At 39.1% G+C, this 27,319-nt stretch overlaps 1 protein-coding gene across 3 annotated transcripts in view; it reads right to left on the bottom strand.

Moving 5' to 3' along the window:
* PHACTR2 (phosphatase and actin regulator 2) overlaps positions 1-27,319 on the bottom strand; it is a 132,125-nt gene that overhangs the window by 100,010 nt on the left and 4,796 nt on the right. The window contains exon 1 of one of the 3 annotated variants that reach the window (XM_071549223.1): positions 4,334-4,473. The exons of the other annotated variants lie outside the window; for them this stretch is intronic. Within the exon in view, the coding sequence (XP_071405324.1) occupies positions 4,334-4,346 (13 nt within the window). The 5' untranslated portion in view covers positions 4,347-4,473. Of the gene's footprint in view, positions 1-4,333; positions 4,474-27,319 lie in introns of those variants that run through there. 3 annotated transcript variants of the gene reach the window in all.

Below are 27,319 nucleotides of genomic sequence, written 5' to 3'. Positions count from 1 at the left end.
CATAAGTTGATGAGAAACCAGGATCATAATCTGAAGTCCACCTCCCAGTTTTGCTCATTTAACTACCTGATATTTTTTCTCCCTTATGGTTTAGAAAGATGTACTCTATTTGCCTTGAAATAAGGTAAGACGTTATAAAGGTCAAATCCTCAAACAGTATTCAATTCCAGTAGTTTTACATTTAAAGATTGTTAAGTGAGTTCTATTGACTTATGGAAAGACAAAAATGGCCATTTACTTCAAAAGCAAGGGAATTTTCATCCACAGACTACTTCCCGTGTCTCTTGCCCTTCCTGTGACACATGATATCATGCAGAAGAAGGCTAAATTGACACTTGCTGTCCTCCCCATCACACAGCACTTCAGGCCTCAAGTTAAAGTCATGCTTCAGTGGAAAGCTGTAAGTTTCACTATAGGCCAAATATGAAGTTTGATATTGCTACTGGATATTCCTCAGAGATAGGATATTCAATACACAAGACCACCAGTCCCTTTAAAACAGACTTTTTTACTCGAAGGCATAGCCTGCAGCCACAGCTGCAGAGCCTACATGATTCAGGGTAACAATTAACCACAGCTAGCTCATTACTGCTAAAATAATATTCCAAGTGCAAAGAAGTCATATAAATTCCCCAGAAACATGAAACAAGGCCTCCTGGTTTTGTTCACTACTGGTATGACACAGCACCTTGTTATGGTACCATTCACCCTGATGAGATCCTTCCCCCAAGCTTTTGGCACATCACATTGACATGCTCCTTGGGTACAAATGAGGGTATAAGACTTGTCTGTTTTAAGATGAGATGCCTGTCCTAGCAGGACATAGCTGACTAGGAGCTCTGGGGGAAGGGATGTTGCTGATCTCACTCCTTCTTACAGGAAATCCCCCCCAAAAAGCATCACTTGGGAGCACGTCTGTTTCCGCAGCTTCTCTCTTCCTGCTACTGCAAGTTTCTTGCTACTTTTATAATATATTTGCATTTTTCTCCATGAGTTATTTCCAGACCTTCCTGGATTTTTTAAAACGAGTTTCATTACATCATTGCAGTCACCAGGCTTGATGTGTCTGGCCCAAAGTAAATGTGTGCAGCAAAGCCAGAGCCCAGAACCTGCCAGTGGAGGCAAGACGGGGACTGCTGGCTGCCCTCTCTTGCCCAGAGCAGCAGGCAGTCTTGCAGCTGAATACCTGCAGCCAGCCCATCACAAACAGCTGATGCCAAAATAGGCAAAAAATACAACTGGAACTGTCCTGATGTGTCTTACACAGATGGATGAATATTTTATTGTTATTCCAGGAAGGGCTTTTAAAAGAATACACGAGACAACAATTATGTGGAACTGTCTTGGTACACAGATTAAAAATATAAGCAATCTAACATTTAAAGGACTTTTTGAATGAAAACATGGTTTCTAAAACCCACAAAATAGCACAGACCATAAGAACTATGAAGTGTACATAGATGACCTATTAGCAACACTGATCCTTTTAAATTACAGTTTTGGCCAGAAAACTATTTTAATGATGGCAGAGAAGAGTGACAAATTACAGAGATATTTCTGTTATGCAGAGAAAATGATGGAGTTTTGCCCAGCAATTATCCATGGTTTGACTTTGAAAGTCTCTTCAGCAGCATCATGAGTTTAATAACATAGGCCTGATTCACTGACACTGATACCAACTTGTTATTTCTAACACTCACTGGCTAAAACCCACAGCTTTGCTAATCTTTTGCAGTTCTTTATTGCCAGAAATAGCATCTCTTTAGGAAGAATTCAGGCAGATATCCAGCTTGTATACATCAGTGTGTTTACATTTCAATTGGCAAGCTGCTGAAGAACAAATTAATCAGGCACTTAGGTTTATGGCTGCAAATATCCTCCCCTTGTCTGTTTGGTCTTGTAAGTGCCCAGATGACACTGATTACAGGGTTTTCCAAAGGTGCACTCACATCCCTGTAGAAGTGAGAGGGCATGGGCCAGATATATAGAGGTATTCAGCTGCACAGTCCCCACATTGACACCCAACTCCATTTAGTTGCAATTAGAGATCATGAGCCCTGAAAGTAACTTCACAGACCTGGCTGTGTTTACCCAGCACCCTGTAGGCTCTTTGAAAATGGGTGTATTCCCTACAGAGTTAAAAGTACGGAAGTGACTGGACTCTTAGAAGAGCTGCCTGGAGAAGGGAGCATGTCCATGTCACACATGGGGCTCAAGCTCACTGACCAAGCTCACTGCAGGCAGTGAGATCACTGGTAACCACAGCAGAAGCTGGATCATGGCCATGCCCTCTGCCATGATGTCTTCAATAAGGCTTAGATCCATCTGTTCTTGGGTTGATTTGGGGCTTTTATTTTTTTTACAACTAGTTTTTAATTCTCATGCAAAATCATTATTTTAACAAATTTCAATGGTATATAGTTTGCTTTAAAAACGCTGAAAGTATCAGTCATTGTTTCTGAATGAAAAAAATATCTGGAATTATTCAGCAAACTGATGTTATAAGAGGCTTTGAGAGTAGTTGGTAAAATATGCAGAGATCAAGACTTATTTACTTTAACTTCCAAATTTTGCAGATAGCAACCAAACTGGAATCTTCCTTAGGCAAAAAAAACCCAAACAACAACCTCCTGCCCCCCCCCCCCAAAAAAAAACAACAAACAACCAACCAAATAAAAAAATAAAATTAAAAAGAAACAAACAGAAACAAACAAACAAACAAAAACCCCCAAAACAAACACCCCACACACACCAAACACCACACATGGTAAAATCTGTTTCTATGGTTTTAGCTTGCCCCTTTACCCCCTCCAAAACTGGCCTTTAAGATAAATGTGACTCATTCCAGAACAGATTCTTATAGCTGGATTAGAGTGGTATCTCTGTCAAGACTTCAATAGCATAAGTTGTTGATGCTGAAGAGTGTAAAAACCTGGAGGTATTAGCAGTTCTGCCTGCCAGAGTATCTCTTGGGCACAGGCATTCTGTACTGGAGAGCAGGAATCCTTCTCCTCCAGCAGAAAATTCTGCCTTGTCATGCAATATCAAACAGAAACTGTTCTCATTTATTTTGTTAAGGGTTTTTAAAAGCTAGCCAAAGCACCAAGTGCAAAGAGTATTGCTAATCTTATTTATTTCCAAAAATGAACATTATACTAGGACTATGCCAGTTTTAAGTTTGTAGATGCTGGCAACATAATTTTCCACGATGCCTACATTTTACATTCTGGAAAAACCTTCCTCTTTTTTTTTTCTGTCTTGAACTTCATTTAATAAAAGCAGCAAGATTCTTTTATCTGTTTGTCACAGAAGTTGAGAACATTACACGGGAGATAAGAATAACCTAGGCAGCTTAGCAGACATAAGCAAGAGTTTTGCTTTTACTATTAAAAGCCCAAAACACCCACAAAACAACACGAATTTAAGCTACATACAGCATCATGACTGAAATCTACTGCAGAATAATCTTCTCACACAATGTAGAGGTGATAATCACTTTTAAGGTCAACATTAGACAAATCTGATTATTTGAGCATTTTTCAAAGGGCACTGAATCTACTGCAGATTCCATGTCCTAATATGTATTGCACTAGTACCAATGAATCAGTGAGACATTGACATGTTCAAGTTTCATAGCAGTTACGGCAGCATGCAAAATATCTGTCCCAAAGAGCTCTCTTTTTGCCTCTGCCTTGTGATACAAGGTAATGATAAAGGGAAATGTAAATAATGCATTTCATCACCAATGCAATGATGTGTGCACCTCCTTAGAAATGGTAAAGTGAATTATTTGGGATGAAAATGCATGACCTGAAGTTGGAACATCAAAGAAAATAAAAAGTGCAAATATATTCAGTATTATGTACTAAATATAAAAGAGAGTAAGGCATTAGACAGAAAAAATAGAGGCAGCTTGAAATAAGACAGATGGAAGTTAAGCATTATCTACTTTTTGTTAGCTTTATTAGTTACATATCCACACCTATTGCAAACTGTGAGAGATATTTCCTTACTGAAGTACATGCATTTTTCCTTCCTGCCACATTTCCTGCATATAACTTACAAATTAACACTGAAAACCTTAAAAAGGCAGATCCCACATTACAGTTTAGGCTCACATTTCCACGAAACAGACTTAAACTATTAAAAAACAAACCACTAAAGGGTTAACAAATGTGTCACGTTTCACACATAAAAATTTGCTTTAATAAAGGACATTTGAAAGGAAGAAGCCACAAAGGCTAAAGAAACATATCTCCTGCAGCAAGTGAGACAGGATACAAATGAACCCCGTAGCTCCACTAAGAAGGAAGATCTGTTTTATTTCACTTACCAGTATTATCCATTATTCCCTCTCGGTATTCAAAAAAAAGCACAGTTCCCCAGAAAAGCAGCCGGTCTGGTCTCAGTCTCGCTCTCACTAATGAAGCTGGCTGTCCTTCTCCTGGTTATTAGACCTTGCTGGCAGTCAGAGCATACTTCATGTACTGACTGCAGTAGACATCACCAGGAAATTTATATCTCCAAGGATGACAAACAGCCATTAGCTCCATTATAGGCTGATTAAGACTGTGTGAGCCTATCAAGTAGATACTTAAATCCCCCAGGGTTTTACATCCTCGGGGAGAAAACAAAAGAACTCCTAGCCTATAATATTGAATATACGTTTCTGAAAAGTAAAAGTAATGCTGAAGAAGAGAGGTTTCATGGGTTAGAAAGCACAGCTTAAAATAAAAAAAGGAATATATTACAGAGCAAAGGGCTGTTATTTATCAGTGATGCAACAGCAAAAGTTTTAAGGAGAAAATAAAGGGGGAGGAATCTATGCCTGAGAAAGTGTGAGGTTAGGTTACAATTTGGAGCCATTACCTCTGGTTGTGCTTTAAATCCTACAAGTTCTGCACCTGATGTTCCCAACATCAGGTGTTCTCCTGTTTGTGAGAAACACATTAGATGTGCTTATCTGTGAATGCATATCAATATATTAACTGCCTGGGGACATACATTATTATACTATTCATAGCTGAATGTAAGGAAAGGATGAAAAGTAACTACAGGGATTTACTTCTTTAAACATCAAAATAAAAACACTGGATGGTCTAGGGATTGGACTCAACAAAATCTGAATGATGTATGCTGAAATGAACAGGTATTACTTTTTAATTTTCCATACCTCTGATGCGCAGGCTTTTCCCCCACAGAAGTAAACAAACAAAGAAAGAAATAAACATAGCAACCCAGTATAGACTGAGGAGCATTTCCTGGTACAAGGATATTAGGGTTCCATCGCCCATTTTGGCACTGATTTGCTGTGCAACCCTAAACCAGGCACTTTCAGCTACAGTGTTTGCCCAGTGGTGGCAGGAAGACCATTATGCCCATGGCCTTTGGTTAAAAAGAACATCATATACTACTGACACTCAGTATTTTCTCAATATTTTCCCCTTCTGTTAGATAATTCACTTAGCTACTCCAGTCTTCTTTATTACAATGGAAAATAAATACAGATTTTTATATCTGTATTATATTGACATGAATACCCCTCCACCTCACAACATCACATGAGCAACAAATTATATTTTCTATTCATTACCCCTTCGCTCTCCTTTTTATCTTGTCTTTTTAAAATATTCAAAAGACAATTGCAGCACTGATCCATTTACACTGATTAAGAAGTGGAAAGAATCAATGGCTGAGAGCTAAAGTCATCAGCAAGAATGGAGAATATCTAGGGCATACTGGATGTAGTCTGTATTTTCAGAAAGGAAGTGTTTGGAGGGCTAAGGAGAGACTAAATATTAGAGATCTGCCACCCTTCATATTAAGCTTCCATTTATAAGTGGCTTATGAAGAGCTTATAAAAAATAGAAGTTAGCATAAGCATGTTGCATTTGTACATGTCACAGATAGCTACAACTACATTAATACAAAGGGTTAAATATGACCGATAAGAAGCTTATTAATTTACTAGATTCTGTGCCAGTTAATGACAATTGATTAATGTGCCAATTTGGGTAATTGGTTAATGTGCATTTGATGAAATCTAGCTGCAGAGGAGCAGTAAACTGGAGGTTATGAGATGGCCACCTGATGGAGGTCACCACTTCTGCTCCTCTTTAGGAAATAGCTGCCTGGAGAGTTCTGGGTTCCTAAAGAAAAGAAAGGAAAGTGCAGGCTCGTGGTGTGTCTTCAAAGCTTCTCACATGTCCTGGAGAGAACTGGGGGATATACTGCAGCACTGGTAGACTTATTGGGAGAGAAGGGCAGAGGATTGTGCCTTTGTGCTAAGAGATTCCCTGATTTTGAGATAAGGCTCTGCAGAACTGCAAAACCCACAGGTGCCTGAGCTCAAACAGCACTGAGGGATGGTGCAAAAGCGACCACAGGGCAGAAGGACATAAGCGTATTTTAAATGCTAGCAAGTATGCAAATATCTTGTGCCATTTAAAACTAAGAGAGATTGATTTCGAATCAGTTTGTTTCCTTCAAGTTTCACTGGGGACCAAGAATGGGGAGCTCTGCACTTGAGGAGCCACCAGGCCATAGGGAACCAGTACTGACCTTTGGAGCTGGAGAATACAGGTGGGCAACAGCTTGTGCCAGAGCCCAAAAAGAATGTAAAGCTATACCTACTTAGACCTCAGGGAAGTGACAAGCTACAGGTAGTGAGTGTTCCTATGTGGCAGAGCAGTCCCAGCATGCGTGTCGTGGCTGAACCTCAACTGCAGGGCAGATGGACCTCATGGTGTACTTCAGGGCAGCAGTCCCCCAATCACACAGATGAGAAGACCTGCAGGAGCATAATTCAGCTCCCTTCCTGCTCACATTCACAAGTTTCCTTCCAAAGATGCCCTGGAAGATGATAATGTGTACCCAAGTCCCACTGGGACATGCAATTTAGATACAGGTACAGCTCTATGACAGGTAAGCATTTATTAACTCTTGAAAGCTAACCATAAATTGAGATTTTATATTATATGTCATGTAAATCTCTTCAATTTGAACAGAAAGTATCTCACAGGAACCTTACAAAAAGGAGAAAGCTTTACAAAAGACATGATTTGTTTTTTGGTGTTTTTTTTTAATTGTAGGTAACCAGATTATTGCATAGAAATTACAAAATGTGTATGATCAGTTACCATTATAACAACATCTCCCTGACTGAAAATGTGGGAAAAGAAAGATACAGGTAACAGATGGGGCTCAACAGCAGACTGTGACTGTTATTTGAAAGTAAAATATACATATATTCCAGGCATAAACTTAACTAATTTGTAAATACAGAGCAACCCCATCACAATCCATAGTTGCATGACAACAAAATGCTTCAGTCTTTTTAAGGACAACTTTGGGTAAGGACTAAGAAGATCAGATCTGCACAAGTCCAAAGTTTTCTGTTCACCTTCCAAAAATCTCATACTCAATCAAACTGTATCTGTTTTCTTCAGCTTTGAGGTGGTCCCTTCTCACAGTCCATTTTGGTCATAGGCCCTTAAGACCTGGGTTAAATGCTCTGTTCATCCTGAATTATTTTGGACAAGCTCCTCCTGCAACGTCTGACCAGGAATGGCTTGTACCATGCTTGCTTTCCATGTCTCTACTGGGTGAGGATAAACCCCTTGGAGGTTTGCAAGACCCCAGTGGTAGAGCGTTAAGAGCCGATGAAGTACCTAACTCAGATAATCAGTGCCACCTCCTAGAGATGAGAGCATTACGGGGTACATTAGAAGCACTGCTAATGACACAGAACTCTAATGATCTTGTTCTCCAACATACCTGATATACACAACTTGCTGCAGTAATGACATTTCACTCTCAGGAAAATCAGTGAGTATTCACAGAGGCACAGAAATCTGCCCAGGTAAGAAGCAAATAGAGACACAGAGTAAAGAAAGACCTCAGCACCCAGCTATCAAAAGCATTCTGAGGTGACAAATCTTCAGAATCAATGTACTGCTTCAGCTGTGGTGTTTCCAGTCAAGACAAAGATGCCTAAGAACACATTTAGAAAATGTGAAATCTGGCTCTGCTCAGAGCAGATTTGTCACTGCAAAGATCTGACTCCATAAGATGCCATTTTGGGCAAAATGTTTAGCTTCCCTTTCACTGTGTCTGTTTCTTCCCACACAGAAATCATCATGCAGGTGTCTCTGGGAGAAGCTATATTTGATTTTAGATGCTGTGGGTTTGAATAGTTAATGTCAACACTCTAAATATACAACTTCATGCAATTCTTCTAAGTATGTACCACGTCCCAGGGCAACAATCATGCTGAGTGCAAGGGATCTGTAGACCTCCAAAAGATACTTCCTTCTGGAAGTCCACTTTCATCCACCAATGGTGAGGAAGTTTTGCAGGGAGAGAAGGCATGGTAATGGCTCTGCTTCAGACAAATACCAATATTTCCATCAGCAATGAAGATTGCCTCTTACTGAAAAAGGATGCTTTATAAACTGGACCAAACCCCTTGATTAATAACATCTCCACAAATACAGAGTTGTTAGATGCACATTTTTCAGGCTTTAGGTATATGAAAGCCATATCTCCTTTGGCACATTCTTGAAAACTGGTAGGCGAAAGGGAAAGCCTCTTGAGGAAGTGCTGAGTAGTATGCATGGAACAGGCTTCCCTGGGTAAGGGTAGAATATTTGGCATAATGCAGGACCAGCTTCTAGTAGAAGCCTTCCCTAAACTTCAGCAACTGTCCCCAGCATCACTGGGAGAAGGTTTTGTCAAATATCTTTTACCTACAAAGGAAGAAGAGTTTGAGAGCAGGACAGTAACAAGGATGCTCTTTTCCTGTGAAGAAGCTACAGTTCAGTCTGGAAATACTGTTAATACACTGCTACAAGTGCAGAGGATGCTTTATTTTGCTGAGCAAACAACAAGAGCCTTTTGTTCCCTGGGAAGACTTTATCCTTGAGCAGCCTGGCCAGATGCAGTGGTTCCGACTCTTGCCGAAAGCTGCAAGTGGAGAAGCAACACCTTTGAAGTCAACAGATTTAAACTGATAGAAAACAAGAAGAGAGTGGGATCCAGACAGCAATATGTGGTCGTTGTAGGTGGGGAGTTTCACAGCACAGATGGGTTTTCAGAGGGAGCAGGAAAGGGCTGGGCATATGTTGAGTTCAGTGCAGGAAAATGTGGCAGGGCTGATTGAGAGGAGGAAGAGAGGAAGTGGGAGAGGAGAACAGAGACATGGGGAGAGGTCAAGAAAGAGGTTTCAGCATATCATGAAGAGAGGTGCTCAGCATGAAACAAAAGCATGGGCAAGAGAAAAACCTCTAAATGCTTGATTATTTAGGCAAATCGTAACTTTTTTTCTGAACCCAAGCTTCTAGTGAACTTATATCTACAAAGTGGCATGGTATGTGTTTGGTTTGAAATATGCAGAAAAATAAACACAGTTTTTCTCTTTAGCTTTTCCACTGATCCCTTTTTGGAGGCTTTGCATATGCCTAGCTGCCTACCTAGTCCTGGAAATCTTTAGAGGATTTCTTGGGTTTGGATGTGCTTGAACAAATTGTGCCATGCCCTGACATGACCAAAAGCAAATATATACTAATTATCTGCTTGTCCCCATGAGCACATCTGCACAGCTGGCAATGGGAGGCTCAGAAACAAGATGTCTAATGGTTTTTACTACTATTTAAACCAGCTCAGAACTATTGGCAGGCTGTCTGCCTTCAGAGAACAATTAAATCTACTCAGAGTCAGGTCTAATCGACATGCTGGTAAAAATGCTCTGAGTTTCAGACTTGTCTGCACTCCATCCTCCCTCTTAGACAGCCATTACTTTTGCATTGCTTCCATTTATTCCCTCATCTTGCCCTCTCACGAGCACATGTACACACACAAACTAGGCTGTGGTTAGTCCTCTGTGCTCTGCTATTGCTGGAAGTCAAACTTTCAGTCCCTGTCATGTGCCAGCTTCTACAGAGGGAGGCCGCAACAAGAAAGAAGGTGCATAGATCAGAAACTGCCACACATCTTTCACTGAACTGACAAGTATTTGCTGTCAGAAACAAAAATGCCCTTCTGTTTGCTTTTTACAGTCTCCCAAAATTGGAAACTACTTGGAAAAGCAAACGGTTAGTAAAAGGATAAGGGCTATGATTTGGGAAGGTGCAGAAGAGATATTTTCCTCTCTGTCACAGAAAACTGGATATATGTTCTGTGAGAAAGGCTACAAGACCGGGGCAGACATTTACAATCCCTGGCACGGGTGTTCATGCATTAATATGATATGTTGTTCACATAAGTGAATTCTGTCAAGCTAACTGAAATAACCTCTCTCCCTTTCCCTTTAAATATCACAAACAAGTGTTTTGAAAGAAGTTAGTATTTCTATGGAAACAGAGATGAGCTCCAACCAAAACCTTACCTCAGAGCACAGCCTTTGCTACCTAGAGTGCCAGGCTAAATCAGGTATAGGAAATAGAGAAAATCACTTTAAAATAAGACTTTTGAGTGTATTTTTAAGGTAGCAGGCTGTTATAATCATCAGCATTATGTGATAATAACATGGAATAGAAAATTTGCATCTATGTGTACCCTGAAATAAAGTTCCAGACTCAACCCCCCTTTTTATGAGCTGCAGGCTTCCCACATCTGAATTAAGACAGTTCTAAAGCCTGTTATAAAATGTTCTGGCTTTGGAAATCTATTAACATATTTGAATGTTCTGAAACCATCATGATATTTTGCTAGATGCAGTATTTGTATTAGAACAGATTTTCTATAAAGAGGCCAAACTGAAGCTCTGGATACAAGTACAGCCAGTTTTAGATCTCAGTTTGTCTCTGGCTCAGTTGTACTGAGGTTGGTGCAACAACACCTCCATCTCAGTATTTGACTCCATCAGGATGGCTAATACAGGCAAAACTGCTTCAGCCTTCAATTGCAACATAAAAAGTGAACACACACTGTGAGTCATAGAAGCCAAGGCACCAAGAAGAAACAAAAGGCCTTTTACTCTGTCTGTGAAAGTTACAGCAAGAAACAATGGTTGAAAACTGAGAATAGGCATTTTGAAGCAAAAGCATGTATCTATTGCAACAGCAAATGTGATTAACTACCAAGGCTATCAGTGGATTTTCTGTCTCTGGAGGTCATCACATCAGAACTAGATGTCCTTCTGGATGACAACAATAAAACATAAGTTACTGAGCCCAACAAAAGGATAAATGAGCGTAATTTAAGGGCTTGTATCGCACAAGTCAGACCTAATAACCCCTCTGGCACTGGTGCCATGAATCTATGTAAAAAGGCCAGTCCTGCTTACCATGGCTGAAGTGAAATGCCAGACTTTTATCATGCCTTAATGACTGCATATAATAGATTTACAGAACATTTTACCCTGTTCCTTCTCTTTGGACCTTATTCTTACCTTCTCCCCACTGCTTTTTAGCATGTTCTGCAGATTTCTCTCTTGCAATCTTATGTACAGTTAAAAGAGAAGGAATTTAACCTCACTGAGAGGCCTAAACAAAGGTCTTTTTCTGTTTTCCCTTAAGATCTGTGAATAGGTGATTCAGTAAGGAAAAAAACAATATAAGGCAATATATCCTGGTCTGAGGATCTGAGGCGATACCCTGTTTACGGTGAAGCCAACACCAAAATCTCCACTTCAGTCAGGTCAGGACTTCATCTCTGGATATAAAACATGTGGCTAGGCTTATGTTAGGTATAGAGTTGATTCTGGGTGCTTCAGTTTGGTTTAAGCAGTATGAGTGAAAATATATGAAGGAAATCTTCAGCAATGGAAAAGTGCATTTGTCTTAACCCCCTTTCTGAGCTAAAGTAAAATTTAGACAAATAAGAGCCAGATACTGTTCACTTAAATGACAAATGCCACCCATAGAAAAATACTGAGAAAGAAAAAAAAGCTTTTCAAACTCTGAAGGCTGACAAATAACTGCTAGTGTGAAGTCATGCACAGTACATGATGCACTGTACACTTAGCCAGACAAATGTGACCACCTCTTTAGAAGTTACTGTTTTGTAACTTGATTTGCAAGACAGAAATCTGATCAGGCATTAACTGAAAATGACCAGCAGACACACTTGACAAGATCCACTAAAGAGAGGAACAACTTGCTACCTTACTGTTTCTTCCCCTCAGGTACTGCTAGTTATCATACAGATCTCACCACTAATCTATATTGGTTTTGAACTCCATAGTGCACATAATACAGTAAAATCCATCAGCCAGAAGTGACCATCAAATAAAGGAGCACTCTTAGGTGCTGCCAAATATTCGGCAATATTTGCAGAGGAGAATGGCAGGAGTGCCTCACTAAAGAAGAGTTAGACATTGCTTGAGTGTATTTTCCCAGATGACTTTTTAAAATACCTATTTATCTATACATTTACTCTCTGTTCTACTGTACTGGGACTGCATTCTCACTTAATTAATTCAACTTCTATTCCACATGGAAGGGATTTGCTTTACACCCCTACAGTCCAAGTTATGTTATTCATATGAAAAATTGGTTCCTGTATGAGGTCTGATGGAATTATGTCTCATCTCTTCAAGCTCAGAATTACTATTACTTCAGTCCCCAAGATTCCCTGGAGTTGTCAGGATTACCTTCCTCCTTCATGGGCAGGAGCTCAACCTGAATGGGCTGCGTAACAGTGAAGCATGTCCAGTGTGCCTAAACAGGATCCATCTATGTTGTGCCAGTAGAGACTCCTGAAATAAAACATTCATCATTTTTTTCCTGTATCTACTTCACCTGCTCTTTCCTGACTCAAAGTGAGATATTTATGAATGAGAATTTTCTCTGCACTTCACCTGCTCTTTCCTGGCTCAAAGTGAGATATTTATGAATGAGAACTTTCTCTGCATGATCAACCTGCTCAAGGGATCCAGCTAGACTAGAATCACATCTCCAGATAGAAGGTGCTTCATACTTGCACCAAAGGGTATTTCTTTTTAATGACTAATAGTCAGAGGTTGACTTCATTTATTAAAGTGAAGAAAGTGTGGTGAATTGATTGTCAGTTGGTGTATGTGTAATTTAGCTCTCTGTATTCTCATCAGTCACAGGAATATTTGTTCACTTTGACTTCTGCTAAACTCTTGTCCCTAACTACTTTAGGTACCACACAGAGGATCCCTTTACCTTGTACAGCTTCATGATATTCTAATATCATCAACCAAACAGATGTTCGAATGCACCTTAATGAAAGGACAGGTATATTTTAATTATTATAAAATATATGTTTTCTCTGCAGATGCTTGTTCACAACACCAGTCAGTTTTATTCCAATTTGGTAGCTAATATGTTTGCACAAACTTACTGTAAAATGCATGTGACAAACACAGAGCCCAGCTGATATCAGCAAAGTACACCAGGCAAATTGGCAAGCTGGAGAAGTGCCATATCCAGGTGTTGGGAAAAATGTGTTAGAAAGACTTTGCCTTTGGTGAATGAATAGATAAGTTAAATATTTTTCAGCTCAGGGTGCAACCATGTCACCCTAGGCTGTACTTTCATGAGACCACAGCTGGCCAGTATAGCAGAAGAAGAATGAAACCCCAGAGTCACTTCAGGTAACTAGACTGATAACTCAGCAGCCTAAACTTTTTCTTTGAAGTCAAAACTCCAACAGTGCTCCACTCCAGCATGGAGCTGAAGGGTAAAACTGTTAACACAACATAAAAACTTACAGTGCTGAGAGGTCTGTTATGATGAACTCAACAACATGCTCTAAATCTGGTTTAAACTGCTCGATTGCTTTGCACAGAATTATTCCTATCTGGGGAAGTATAGTAGAAAGACCAGAGAATTTGACCAGAGGCAATAAGGAAGCCAGGGAAACACTGGAAAAACATCCTAAGGAATACCTAAGGCCAAATGCCAGCTGAAAAAGACTGAGCTGCTAGTAGTGAAATGATGCCATTTTGTTTGACTCCCACTGTCTTCAGGGAAACAGAACTTGTTGAAGAAATTGAAGACATTTCTGTTTCTATTATCAGTTTCTCCTCCTAAGTGAATCCGTGTATCAGATTGTGTGAAAGTTCAAAAAGGGGCCAAATGCACACAGCCAGTTGGTTTGCGCTATTTCTTTCCTTCCTTAGCTATTACTCAAAATAACCTGTTTACTGTAACATGCCTTTCACCTGGGCATTCATTCCCACGGTGTCATGCAAGGCAGTTTAATCCCTTTTGTGGCAAGCAAGTCAGCACTCTATTCCTGGGGTGGTAATCAGCCATACAAAGAACTCCAAAGCAACATTTGTATGGCATTGTTCCTTTTCTTTTCCCCTTACAATAGCACTCACTTGCAGTTGCAGTGCCTATTTGGTGCACAATCTAGGATGCTGCAATTAACTTCTGAACACAGGTCTTTCTACTAAAGCATCAACAAATGCGTAGGAGGGGAAATGATGTATCCTGCTTCATTTATTTATAAAAATAACAACATTTCATCAAGAACATGATGCTTGAATTTGCTCAGAGAGCATATTTAGATATGTGGGGAAAGGTGCCCTCTTGAGAGCAATATAAAAAGCTCATTAAAACTGTTACAAAAGGTGGTTGGGTATTTCACAGCTGTGTTGTCCTTCTCTTTACATTGAAGGGTGGTGAGAAGTATAAGCTTCTTTCTTTCAATGAGAGAGTATTATAGAAAGACCCTGACAAAAATATATTTTAAATATTGTTTTTATTTGCATTACTAATGGTGTTTGAAATTTTAAAATCTAAAGAATTTCAAAAAGCTAATTATTTTACTGCTGGTGTCTTTTTCTTTTGTCGCTGTGGTCAGCCTGGACAGTGGGATTATAATGAAGATTGTTTCCTCTTGGATTCCCCATTTTCCATCTTGGTTTTGAAGCTCAGGCATGCTGTCTTTCAATAATTTTCTTCCTCTAATTTGCTTTCAGCTAGCAGTGTGGGCAAATAGCACAGTCTTATGCAGTCTTAACCTCGCAACCCTTCTGCTCTCTGCTTGTCCTCTCAGGACACAGTCTTCAAGTCTGACCAGCACCCAAACTCTAAACATTTCGGTAAAGTCTTGAAATGGCACATTTCTTGCGGTAGTTACAGCACTTTTATCCAAAGCAGTTTTTCAAATATCTTTACTTTAAATCCTTACAAAACCTTAGCATTGGGCATAAATTACTTGACAGTGATTAACCTTGCAAGTGCTTTGGAATTTTACCTGGATTGTGATATGTTTTCTTTGTGTGCCACAGTCATATGAAAACCAGATCAAAGGAGGAATATGGCAATTGACAGAAAGCTGTTATTATCTCTTTGCTTGAATTTGTGAAGATCATTTTGACTACCAGTGCTGTCCTCCCCAGTGCTTGCAACTTTCCTGGCTTGGTAATTGTTACGAAATTTGCAAGAATATTCTCTAACTCTACATTCAAATCAAAACTGAAGCATTAAGTACAACAGGGCAAGGGATTGCCTCATGCAAGATCCTGCATGAGATGCCCTTTTAGACTGACAGAAAACTGCTGATAAATATTTCTGAAGGCAATTTATCAGGCTGTTGTACACTTACTTCATGGAGATTATGTCATGGCTTATATGTAAAACACAGTCCTGTGGAACAGTCTCAAAACCTTTTTGATGTTGAGATGTACCAAATCAAGATACATCTACTGTTTCCCTTTACTAAGCACCTTATCCCCCCGAAGCAGAAAATCAAATGCATTTACCATGTATTTTCTCTCATTTAATTATTGAGTCAATTGCTTTATAAGTACTTGCCAATTGTTCAACATGGTTCATTCTTGAACCTTCCTAGTATGAATTTTAGTCTAACTGGTCTCTGGCTGTTTTAAAGAACACCACACTGAGACCGGGACACTGCCACGCAACAGTGACTTGCAAAGCACTCTCCCAAAGAGCCAATGTCAGCTCCCATGCAAGCAAGTTCGGCTCCTCCAGGCTGCATCTGGGTGCTTTGTGGCAGCTCAGGCAGCGTGACAGGCACAGCATGACTGTGCCTTGCTCTGGGAAGCCACGCATGGAAACACTAACACAGACACAGGTAATGCATCTTCCTGTTCAGCTTTCAGGGTTGGGAGCAGACAACAAGGAACACTCACTCATGGGCCACCTGCCAGCCGATCCCAGGAAAAGGGACCCCCAAACAAGGTGTTATATTGCTACACCAAAAGGGAAAACTTCTTCCACATGTAGCAAGGACAATCAAGGCCAAGACAGTTGCTCAGCTGAGGTAGGGCTGCTGGGGATGGTGGAATGCCACAAATTAAGCTCAAGAATGCATAGAGAGGGCCAACAAATACGGGGGAGAAAACAATGTCAGTGAAATGGTTCTGAAAAGCACAAATATAAATCAGTTAAGGAGGTACTTGCTCTCAAGCTGCTGACACATGATTTACAAGATGAGACAGCAAGAGATGAAGCTGATCTAAAAATGAGATTGTGCTGGCCCCGTGTTTCAATGAGCCCAACTAAATTAAGCAAACAATCCTGTCAATGCCTATCTGTGTGAAAAATCAGCCATACTTCTCTGCACAGTTATACAAGTCCTGTTACATTCTAGTAATTCACAATTTTAAGTGCCTTTGCATCCATTTTGCCATAGTTCTTTTGAAAAATGATGATATTTAAAGATAAATAAGCAAATTACATCAATTTCTGAACTAGACAAGTCGACAAAGACCCTCCTTTGACAGGTTTAAAGATGACATTTCTATTTTATGAAAGTCAAGTGCAATAGATAAACTTTCTAATGTGCTTAGCCAGAACTTGCAGATTCTGTCATAGATTTTTAAGTCCAAATAAAGAATGAAATCACTTTGAAAGAAAGCTAAACAGTTAACCTAAAAGGAAGAATTCAGAAACTATGCTGTCCTAAGGCTTCAACAAGCAATGAAGTAGATTGCCTTATATATTGCATCTTTAGGTCAATGTTGTATCTGAATCCAAACAAAACAAGTTAGTGCATAATTTTTAAATTCATTTAAAAAAAAACCCAAATCCAAACCAACTGTGCTGCTCATTGTGACATAAGGATATCATCAATGACAGATTTCAAGACTATGCTTCCTCCCCCAGAATTCAGGACATTAAGGTTTTCTACCACCCTGCCCTAGCAACACAGCCTGACCCAAAGCTTTCAGAAGTCCTGGATATTGTTGAACCACTGAGACTGAAACACACCAAGCATTTCTTGTGGGTGCTGGGGAGTGAAGGAGCTTTGGCTCCTTAGTCCTGCAGATGCTGCAATGGCTGATTGGGCATTGGTGGAAGAGGATGGCTGCTAGAGGCTTGTACTTGGCAGGGACCTGGCTAATAAAAGTTATAAGGGCGCCTTTTTTTTCAGTCTCTCATCCTATTTATTAGCACATATATGTGGGAGATGGCTGGAACTTACAAATGTAATTTCCTGGACATGGATTACATTCTATAAAATGACAAAGTCATTTTTTACTGAGTCACTTTTCATGATCATTTCAGGTAGTACTGATTAAATAATAGAGAAGTATTTTTATAAGTTAGTAAGAGTGTTCTTTTCATGTTTCATTTGGTGATATGTCATGGGAAAACTGCCTTAACTTACTTTTAGTCATGTATCTAGTGTCTGTAATTTTATTATTTCAAGTAGAAAAAAAATTCCTGTTGCAGATGTACTGGCATATATGACCACTTTGCTGACATCTTTGCTACTTATTAATTGCATATGAGCCACTTGATGTTACAGTGAGTTTTTTTAATGAAATGCAGTCTAAAAGCAAAAACCTAGACAGGCCTTCTTTCTCCAAGAATAAAATTTAAAAAAAAACCAAGGAAAACAAAAGATTTTTCCTGCCATAAATTTTTTTTAAGTTGGAAAGAATGAGTGATTTTTCTCTTTCAGGCTTCTGGGGAAAGTCTTTCTAATGCTGGAATAATCAGGCTGTGAGAAGGAATTACTTTGTTCAAGCTTATTCAGACTAGTCAAAGGATTCTGCATCTGCCATTAGAGCCACATACAACAAATCTAAATTTCTAGCAGGCCAGGAAAACAACAACTATTTAAGTGTACAATGTCAATCAAGGTCTAGATGTGTATTTCTGGACACATTTTATAGATCCAATTGAGTTCTGTTTTAGAAAAGACTACTTCAGGTTCAGCACATACAAAAATTTTAGTCCAATTATTTTAATGATTTCTTTCTCAGAAGACTACATAATAAATGTACACCTCAGCCTGAGAGTTTGCCTTTGGGAACTTGCTGTGGACCAGGGTCAAAGCACTCTGTGAAAATACTGGGAAACCTGGTACTAGTTAAAGCCAGCTTCTCTCATAACAGATCAATGTCCAGGTATGCAACAGGCCGCAGGCAAAGAAAAAGAGCTTCTCTTAGTTCCCAAACAACACAGACAACAGATCTTGCTCACCCCCTCCTCAGCAGTTTCTTCAACGGATCAATACAAAACCCACAAGCCCCAACCAAAGTACATCAGAATCAATATGACAAGGAGATCCAAATTCACTAGCACAACCAATAATGCCAAGCTTGCAGCATTACCTTGGCTGAGGGAAGAGCAATGGCTGATAATAACATTTTGTGTTGTTTAAATGCACAATTTATGGACTAGAATTAAAAAAAAGGGTGAGGTGAGCTTCAGGAAATTTAAAAAGCTGACACACCATCCCATTCTACTGCAGCTTTGTGCCTTTAAAGACAGCTAAGTTTGCATTTAAGGCACCATACCCAATGACGACCCTGCTGTGACTTCATCTGGGAAGGAGACAAAACCAAGCAAAACCAGCTCAGGGTAATCTACCAACTCTGCTGCAGGGGGGCTGATCATGCCCTAAAAACAAGCCTATATTTCATGTTCTCTCAGCCTGCAAGCAGGAGCAGAAATCCAGTGCCAGAGAAACAGTGTTTGCTGATCAGCATAACAACCACCCCATCTAGTGCATCAGCCTCACACAGCAACAGTATCTCTGTGAGACACAGAACCTCTCACAGCCGTGCCCTGGCAGCCAGCTGGCCAGCTGAGAGCTTAAGGCACCTAAATAACCTGTGGAGGTGACAGATGAGATGGGAGGCACAGCAAATAAGTCAGAAGATGGAGGGGGCAGTTGGGAGAATATGATGTTGAGGCTAACATGGTGTCTGTCTGGCCTGTTTTGTTGGTGCCAAGGCCAGATGCTGAACTAATTGTAAGGACACTTTTAATTCTGAAGTCCTATCAAAAATAACTACAGTGAAGAGGTAACAAAACAGGAGCTACAATGGGTTAATCCTGCTTTACAGATGGGCAATATATTCCACTTCAACCATAAACTGATGATCCTAAACACCCTCAAAACCCCCAAAGTCTTGGCTTTTCCAACGTTTTCCACTTCCCTCCTCCTGCAGCAGGAAGGCTATTAAAGCTAGAGGACCTTGTAGAACAGAAAAGATCATGAAAAGCAAAGGAAAGCTCCATTACCTTATACATTCATTACATAGAGGAAAATAAAAAAAAAGAGATTGCTCATATGAGTGAGGCTTTCTTCAAGCAATTACTATACTGTAAACAAATGGTTTAAAGCCACCAATCTACTCATTTGCCATTTTCTGTTGTATAGTCAGTGCTTTTGGGCTCCTTCACAGACCTGTTGGAGAATCCCACTCTATGGACAATTCTCCTCATATCCATGGCAGAGCAGAGTTGGAGCTGGTAAGAATCCAGCATGTCAGCTCTGCTGGCCACCACAGGAAGATGGACTCCTACAGTAATTGATACTAGGTGGAGAGCATCCCCACTTTTCCCACATTTGGTGGGCATTGTAGTACAAAAGATCTGGAAGAAAAAGATTTTCCACTAAACAGGAATCAGAGATGCTGAGCCAAAAGGTAGTTTGCTGGACATAAACTGAAAGAATTAGAGCGGAATTTTCTAGAAAAAAAAATTTGTTCTGTTTGTCAACATAATGGTAGGACTAACCAAAAAAAAAGGTGTCAGAACTTTGAATGAAGTAATGTCTTTTATTTCTCATGGAAGCCTTTCACATTTTAAACCTTTTCCATTTTCTTTTGCTATGTAAGTCAGTGCATTTTTCCTCCTCCCTGGCCCTTCCTACTCCTTTCGATATTTTTTCATATATACATACACCACCATACCCAAGAGCTCTTCAGTGCCTATGTACAGGGCATACTTGACATGCGCTTATTTATTGCGTGCCATGAATTCGCAACAGAAGAATCTGTACTGCAGTTTTACAGAACAAAATATGACCCCCAACTAAAAACTGCCCTGCAGATCTCTGGCAGTATTTATTACAATGCCCATTATTCACATGACTCAGCCAATGTTCAACAGTATTACAGAAATTCCTGGGCTCAGAGCAATCCACTTAGGGACATTACATCCCTCAGAGAGGCACAGAGGGAAGGTATTGCATTAGAATACAAGCAAGGAATTCTGGTTCCTTGAACCACACCAGCCTGTACTATAGGAGTCTTCCATATCGGGTAAATCCCACAGACATGTGGCATCTACCAAATGTCACTAAACTTGGCTTCTGATTTTTCCTTGGTGTAACTATTACACTGGCCAAATCACTTTCACAGTGATCCCAAACTGCCACAAAAAAGTCACTCTTACAACTCTGTTTTTAAAAGATTAATTTCACATTTACAAATGGACTACTGAAAAGTGCACATATTTTGATAGTTTTTATTGCCTTGTAAAAGGATTAGCAACAGAAATCATTTAAATGATTTGTAAAACTTGTGTCCTTCTTACAAATGTGCAAATTTGACGCATCTAATCCTGAGTCTGAGAGAGATGCATATTGCCATTTGCAGAGATCTTTCTCAATTTTTTCCCCCTTCTCTTCAATCATTATGCTAATCAATGTTTGTATGAAAACAATTTGGAACAATTTTCATTTACTTCATACCTGGTATGCACAAAGTTTACTTTTCTGGGATTTATTTTCTCTATGGAATATATAACTGAAACAAATTCACTGAAGCAGAAGTATTAGAATTCCCTTCACTGTGTAGTGCCTGAATTAAAATCTTCTTGATAGAATTCTTTTAAAAAGTGATTGTCTTAGAAGGCAGACAAAACCTGTTTATTTTATGCATTTCTCACTGTCAAAACCCCATTGCCTAGAACTCATCTAAATGTTCTAAATACTCACCTAAAGTCATCTAAATATATCCTTATCTTCAGGAAAGGATAAAAGTGCATTTAACAGAATTCACCTTCAAGATACTAAGGTAGAATTTGGAGTTGCCCTTTCATTTTGCTTGTCTTATTGTCAATTATTTATTTGCTGCTTGGGAGAATTCCTTCCCATCTCTTTCATTTCCCTCTACTTTTAAAGGAGGTAAAGAGGACACTGATGCAGACAGAGGGTCATAGAATTGGCTCCTCCAACCAGACAATAAGCAAGATCCATCTTTATCTCCTTAGCCAAGTGAGTCTGGTGAATGTGGATGGCCTGCATGCTCAGTCCTCTGTCTCCCTGCTGTCATTCCTGACTTGACCTAAACACAGAGCAATAAAAACAAAACAAAACAAAAGCCCCACATCTGCAAAAGACCCTGCTCACTGCTAAAAAACAAGCAAAACAAACAAACAAAAATTTCTTTTAACATAATATTTAGTGAATTTCCAGCTTGTTTTAAGTTCTTCCAACACTTAAAGCAGAACAGCTTTCACTGTTCCTGCTGTGAGACTATTCCCCATCCCAACAAATCTCACTCCCAAGAAACTCTTTTTACACATATGCTTGCAGCACTTTTCCCATCTTGGCCTAGAATGAGTGGAACAAACATCTTTTTCCCCACAGAGTTTAAATAATAATGCAGCAGAGTTGCAAAAGCTGCATGCTCTGCTGAATTACTTCCACTCACCAGGAATTCATACAATAACAACTTCTCTGTTGCTTGAAATACATAATTTCTAAGTTTAATAAATTACATCTTCATTGAAGTGCAAAGCCATCCAAACCAGACAATACTATTACAAACTTCATAGAAGATATAAGAAGCATACAAGCATAGAAAATCTTTAAACTGCTGACATAAAGACAAAGTTTGATGGTTCTTTCTCTCCCTGAATTCAGCAGACCGGTTACAGATATCCTGCCAGCATTCACTCTGTTGGTGATGTTTTCTTTCTCTTTTTAAAAGACTGGTAACTGTGTTATTTTAGACATTATAAGAAAGAAGTGGTCTTGTTTTCATTTTGCTTAACTCAGCTTGAATTAAAAGTGATTTCAAAGTAATGCCTAAGTTGCTGTTAGGCAATTACCTTGCTATTTGAGATGGTGTGCCACCTTTCCTCACCCAAAGATAGGCAAACCTGTGGAGCTGCTGGGCACTGTCTCCACAGCAGGCACTGAGTGAAAGGCTTTATTTTTCCCCTCAGATATTGCAAGGAAACGAACTTTCTTCCAGAGTCTGGTGATCATAAGGACAGATATTTGACACAGAGCCAAAAAAGCTGGAGGCAGCACATCTGAAGCCCCAAGCTCTTCCCGAAGTCTTTCAACCCTGTAGCTGAAAGAAAATCATTCACACTGCTGTTTTCCTCCAGGTCTGGCAGGTCCTGCACTGCAAGAGTGTAGTTTTCAGAGGCTGTTTCAGATAGACCACTGAACGCACAAGCATGTACAGTGCACTTATTTACCGTGTGTCCGGTGATAAATATCTGTACCACAGAGCAACTCTTGGCTTGTGAGCCACAATTGCCTACAAAATTACATATACATTCCTCATTTGCCATAGGAAGACCCCATTAGACGAATCCCAAGATGTCTACCCAAATATGAGAAAGCTCTGAAAATTACTACATCAGTTCTTTGGAAATCTTTCCCCCAAATGATTTTTGCTATTTCTACATCAAAATCCATTGTTTATCTCAACTTTCAGAGAGTAAGGCAAAATTCATAGCATATGTGTCTCCAAATACTTAAATAAATGGGTGGCAGCCTATTTTTTTTTATTTGCTATTGACTAAAATAAACATGATATGACATACTGCCATTCAGTTTTGTTTGCAAGAAGGTGTAACAGGAAGACACCATTATTTTTTTTAAATGTTAAAGGCTCAAAAGTCAAATGGCTGCAAGAAAGATGCCATGCCCCTGAGGAGGTGTCACTTTCCCTTCTTGGCTCATTTCTAAGGTCACAGAATCAAGAGACTTCTCAGAGAAACATAGACAGTGGTGCCTGTAAGCCCAATTAAAAAAAGGCAGCATTGCCATGCTTCATCCTTGGGCCTTGAGCAGTTCATATCATGGCTTGGAATGTCCACTGGTCCCTGATGAATTCCTCTGGCTCTGGCTGTGTAAGTAAAATAACTTATTTAAAATCCAAACCTTCTGAGCTTGCCAAAACTGTTTTACATCAGAATAAAAATCAGAAAAACATCTTGCAGATGCCACTTTTTCATGCTACATTTTGGTAGCACTCATCTTTTTTTCAGATAAAGGTCACAGTTTCATCAGTGGTTTAAACTACTAACATTTACCAGCAGCCCTGACACAGGGCAACAGAGGAATTGAATTAAAAAGTGGCAAGCAGGTGATTGCTAATTATCCTTTCACTCATAAAGTTTAAATATAGCTACTTCTGTTTGAACACAAAGAAGGCCTGCAATTAGGACACATTCAACTGCAAATGCACCACAACCTCCTCTTTACTGTGCTTGTAGATGATACAAAACAATATCTCGATACTAATTCTGCTCTGTGCCTACAATTTTCTCCAGTACTGTGTATATTACTCACGGATATATCTTAAAAGTTGTGATTCTCCCCCCAAAACAGGAAAAGCAAACACACAGATACTCTGGAGGGAGAGCTTTGTTCAACATGCTCTTTGGAGTCTGGTTCTATGATATACTGAACATCCTTATCCTTTCCAGAAGGCATTTGAACCTGTGATTTAGCCATAAGAAAGGAAAGTGGCAGTGGTTACCCTTGCTTTGTATAGATAGACAGGGTCCCTTAGGATAAACACATTTCTGTGGCAAGGAAATGATGACACTTCTTCACTGCCTTAATTTCCATTCCTGCTACCCAAACCAGAAGAAAAAAATCCTATATCAAATTTCTGTGTGATGAAAAATTATAAAAACATCAGATTTTTTGAAGTGACAATTTACTATTTTTAAATTTTGTCAGATATTTCTCCTGAAAATGCAAAAATGTGCCTGAAATCAAGATTGTTTGTAACAAAAGAAAAATTATTTTAATGAAACTTTTATTTTGTAAGGAAAAAATTGTATTCTAAGAAACTTAATCCAACCTGATAACTTAAAATAAAGTAAGGATTGTGCCAGAATTCATCTGTTTCCTGATCCATGCAACCATGCCAAGCTTTGTCTTAGAAAGGCTCTGAAGCACTTCTTCATTCCTAATATTTAGCAACATTTTCTTTTAGAATTTTAAGAGATATTTTACACTTTCCCAATTAATTCTTAAAATTGAATAAATCTCTGCTAAGACTGTAAAAATGCTGACCTTTATCTCCCTGTGACAGTCAGAAAATAAACTTACTGTTTATTTACTCAATGTTACTAATTGCAGGTAATTGCATTACTAGTTTATAAACTTAATGTTATTATTTAAGGGTTCGTAGTCCCCTCACATCTCAGTACATCAGACTCAAATGGGTAGGATGCGACCTGACATATACCCAACCAATGCAGGCTACCAACAAAATATATAAAATGACATTTACTGGAAGCGATGGAGAACACAGAAAAAAAGTTAGTAGGGAAGAGGAGAATGAAAGACTGGGAAGATGAAAGGAAGAAAGAGATGAGTGCCTGATTTTCAATATAGTTTGGATAGGAACAACTTGGGTAATAGTGCTGAAACTCAGCTATCAACTGAACAATCCATCTAATGGAAATAGTATGTGGTACTGTGAAACTGGGCAAATTCCCCAAGCAGGAGTCAAGACAATTTGTGTGTGAAACTGAGGTCATGTATGACATTTAAAAGAATGAAGAAGCAGCTCCTTTTAATAGGAGCCTACATTCTCTAAACAAGTTTTTCTTCTGGATACTGCAAATCACACAACTGTTAAAAAATTTAGAACAAGCTGTAAAATACATTTTTAATTAAAAATAACTAGTAAATGCTACATTTCCTGAAAAAAATAAGAAAGACATTTAGTAAAAAATATGAACATTATTTCAAAAGGAAGCCATTCATACACAGAATTTTAGCATGTGAAGTGTGGCCACGTTACCCTCTCTGGCAGAACACTTTTCTACACTTCCCTCCCAGCCCTGTACTGTTCAACCCTGTATTTCTCTGAATATGGCCAAGAGGTTTTAACACCATGAGAAAGGGGAAGGACAACCCCGAATGTGGCAGATATATATAAATAGCATGAGAGGGATGAAAGCGGGTAGAAAAGTGTCTTGTCACCAAGGCATGCAGTGGTTTCAGCTGCTCTTTAGCTCCTCTTTTCTCCTAAGCCCTCCCTCCACCTGAGAGCAGCGCCAGCTTGCAAAGGACAGTGGCTTTAAAGCTTCAGGCTCTATTAAAGCAGTGCCAACACTTCTGAGCCCATTATATTAGCTACTTGACATTGATAAAATTTACTAATATTTCACTTAATCAGCCTTTCAAAGTTCAAAAATCGTAACAACATCAAAGGCACTTGTACAATTTATACAAAACAACATCTTAAAAGCCCAATTCTGCATCAAAACTGCATCATGGTGAAAAAGTTTTCTCGGTTTACCACTAAGCTTGGTGCTCGCTTCCTACAACCTGTTTGTATTTCAGGAAGATCACAGTACTTTCTACACGAATGAAGAGCAAGAACATCCCTTGTTTTGTGGGGTTTAAGACTGACAGTCTCAAAAATAAAATGAGAAGTGACTGAACTTGGAAAGCTGAAGTCAGGATTTTTTATCTTCTTCTAGATATTTTTTCTACAATGCTACTTGATTTGTACCTGAGGAAAACTAATTTCTGTATCTGTTAAAAAATAGGAACATGCCAGGTAAAATGCTAGGGGAAAAGAAAGACAAAGACAAGTTTTTTGCTGAAGATATGTTTGCCTTATGATAAAGCACATTGTATGAGAACTACTAAAAATTCAGAAACAAGACTAATACTGGTGTTAGTGAAAATTGAAATACTACAGGACTTCTGGCACTGAAAAGATTCTGGCTTCAAAAAGCAAAATTAATAAAAATTTTAATTCTTCACCAGCCTCTCAAAAAATCTGCCAGCTGTCCCCAGCCTTTTGACCTTAACTTGTGTCTGCTTTTTCAGGAAATAATGGTGAAAAGAGAAGGACATGGGAAATAGGGTGGGGAAGAAAGATAAATTATTTATGCTAATGATGGATTGATGAATGAAATGTTTAGGGTTTAAAACCAAAATAAATGCTTTTTTTGAACAGGTTGCTTATATTCAGTAAGAGGAGCACAATTTTTCTTTAGCTACTCTGTAGATCACTTCTTCAGCCTTCATACTTGGCATGTGGTCTGATATTAAATGGTAACTTGCAAAAGCCACACAGCAGCAGGAAGTGCTAAATGCCAAAGGGCCTTGAGAAACTAAAACACACACATAGCAGCAAACCACTGAACCAATCCCCCTGTTGCCCATCAGCTACTGATTAGCTGCTGCAAAACACACAATAAAGCCTATGCTGCAAATGTTTGCAGTTCAATTTCTACTTAGCAAACCATAAAGATTATCATCACATCTAGAAATATTTTTGTTTTTTAAGCCTGAGCCCAAGTCTGAATATATGATTGTAAAGTTTTTGTCTTAGAAACTGGGTCACGTGTAAATGACACAGAATACATGGTTTGTACTTGCAAACAAAGTGTTCCCAGGGTTTCCCCTTTCACACTTAATCAGGCTAGGCTAATAACAAGAACCTACTCCAGTTATTCTGCAAGAGTTGGTATGGAATAATATCTTCTAGTTCTTTATAAGATGGGCAGGTTCTTATTTTGAATGCATTGTGGTATAAACTCATATTAGAAATGGCTGACTATATTCTGACACATGTTTCTTCCCTGCATGCCCATCTATTTTATAAACTAACCTGGTTTTCAGGCAGACTTTAACTTTTTCAATATATGCAGAACAAAATGTTCTAAAATTCCTGGATTTTTCCTCAGCATCATTCTGATATTATATATCAAGTTGACCAGGATGGGATTCAACATTATGGGACAATGGCCTAGGCTGATTATTACAAAGAAGTAAAAGCTTTAATTCTACAGGCATATGTCAATTTTCATATGGTTATGCTTGCTGACTCTTCCTGATACTTGACATTTTCAAATTGTTGGACAAATAATGAAGTGAACTTAGGGACAGGATGCACAGTCACTTAAAA

Source organism: Pithys albifrons, chromosome 2, assembly GCF_047495875.1.
Source record: "Pithys albifrons albifrons isolate INPA30051 chromosome 2, PitAlb_v1, whole genome shotgun sequence".
NCBI classification, from domain to species: domain Eukaryota; kingdom Metazoa; phylum Chordata; class Aves; order Passeriformes; family Thamnophilidae; genus Pithys; species Pithys albifrons.
This window is presented reverse-complemented; position numbering and strand designations above follow the sequence as displayed.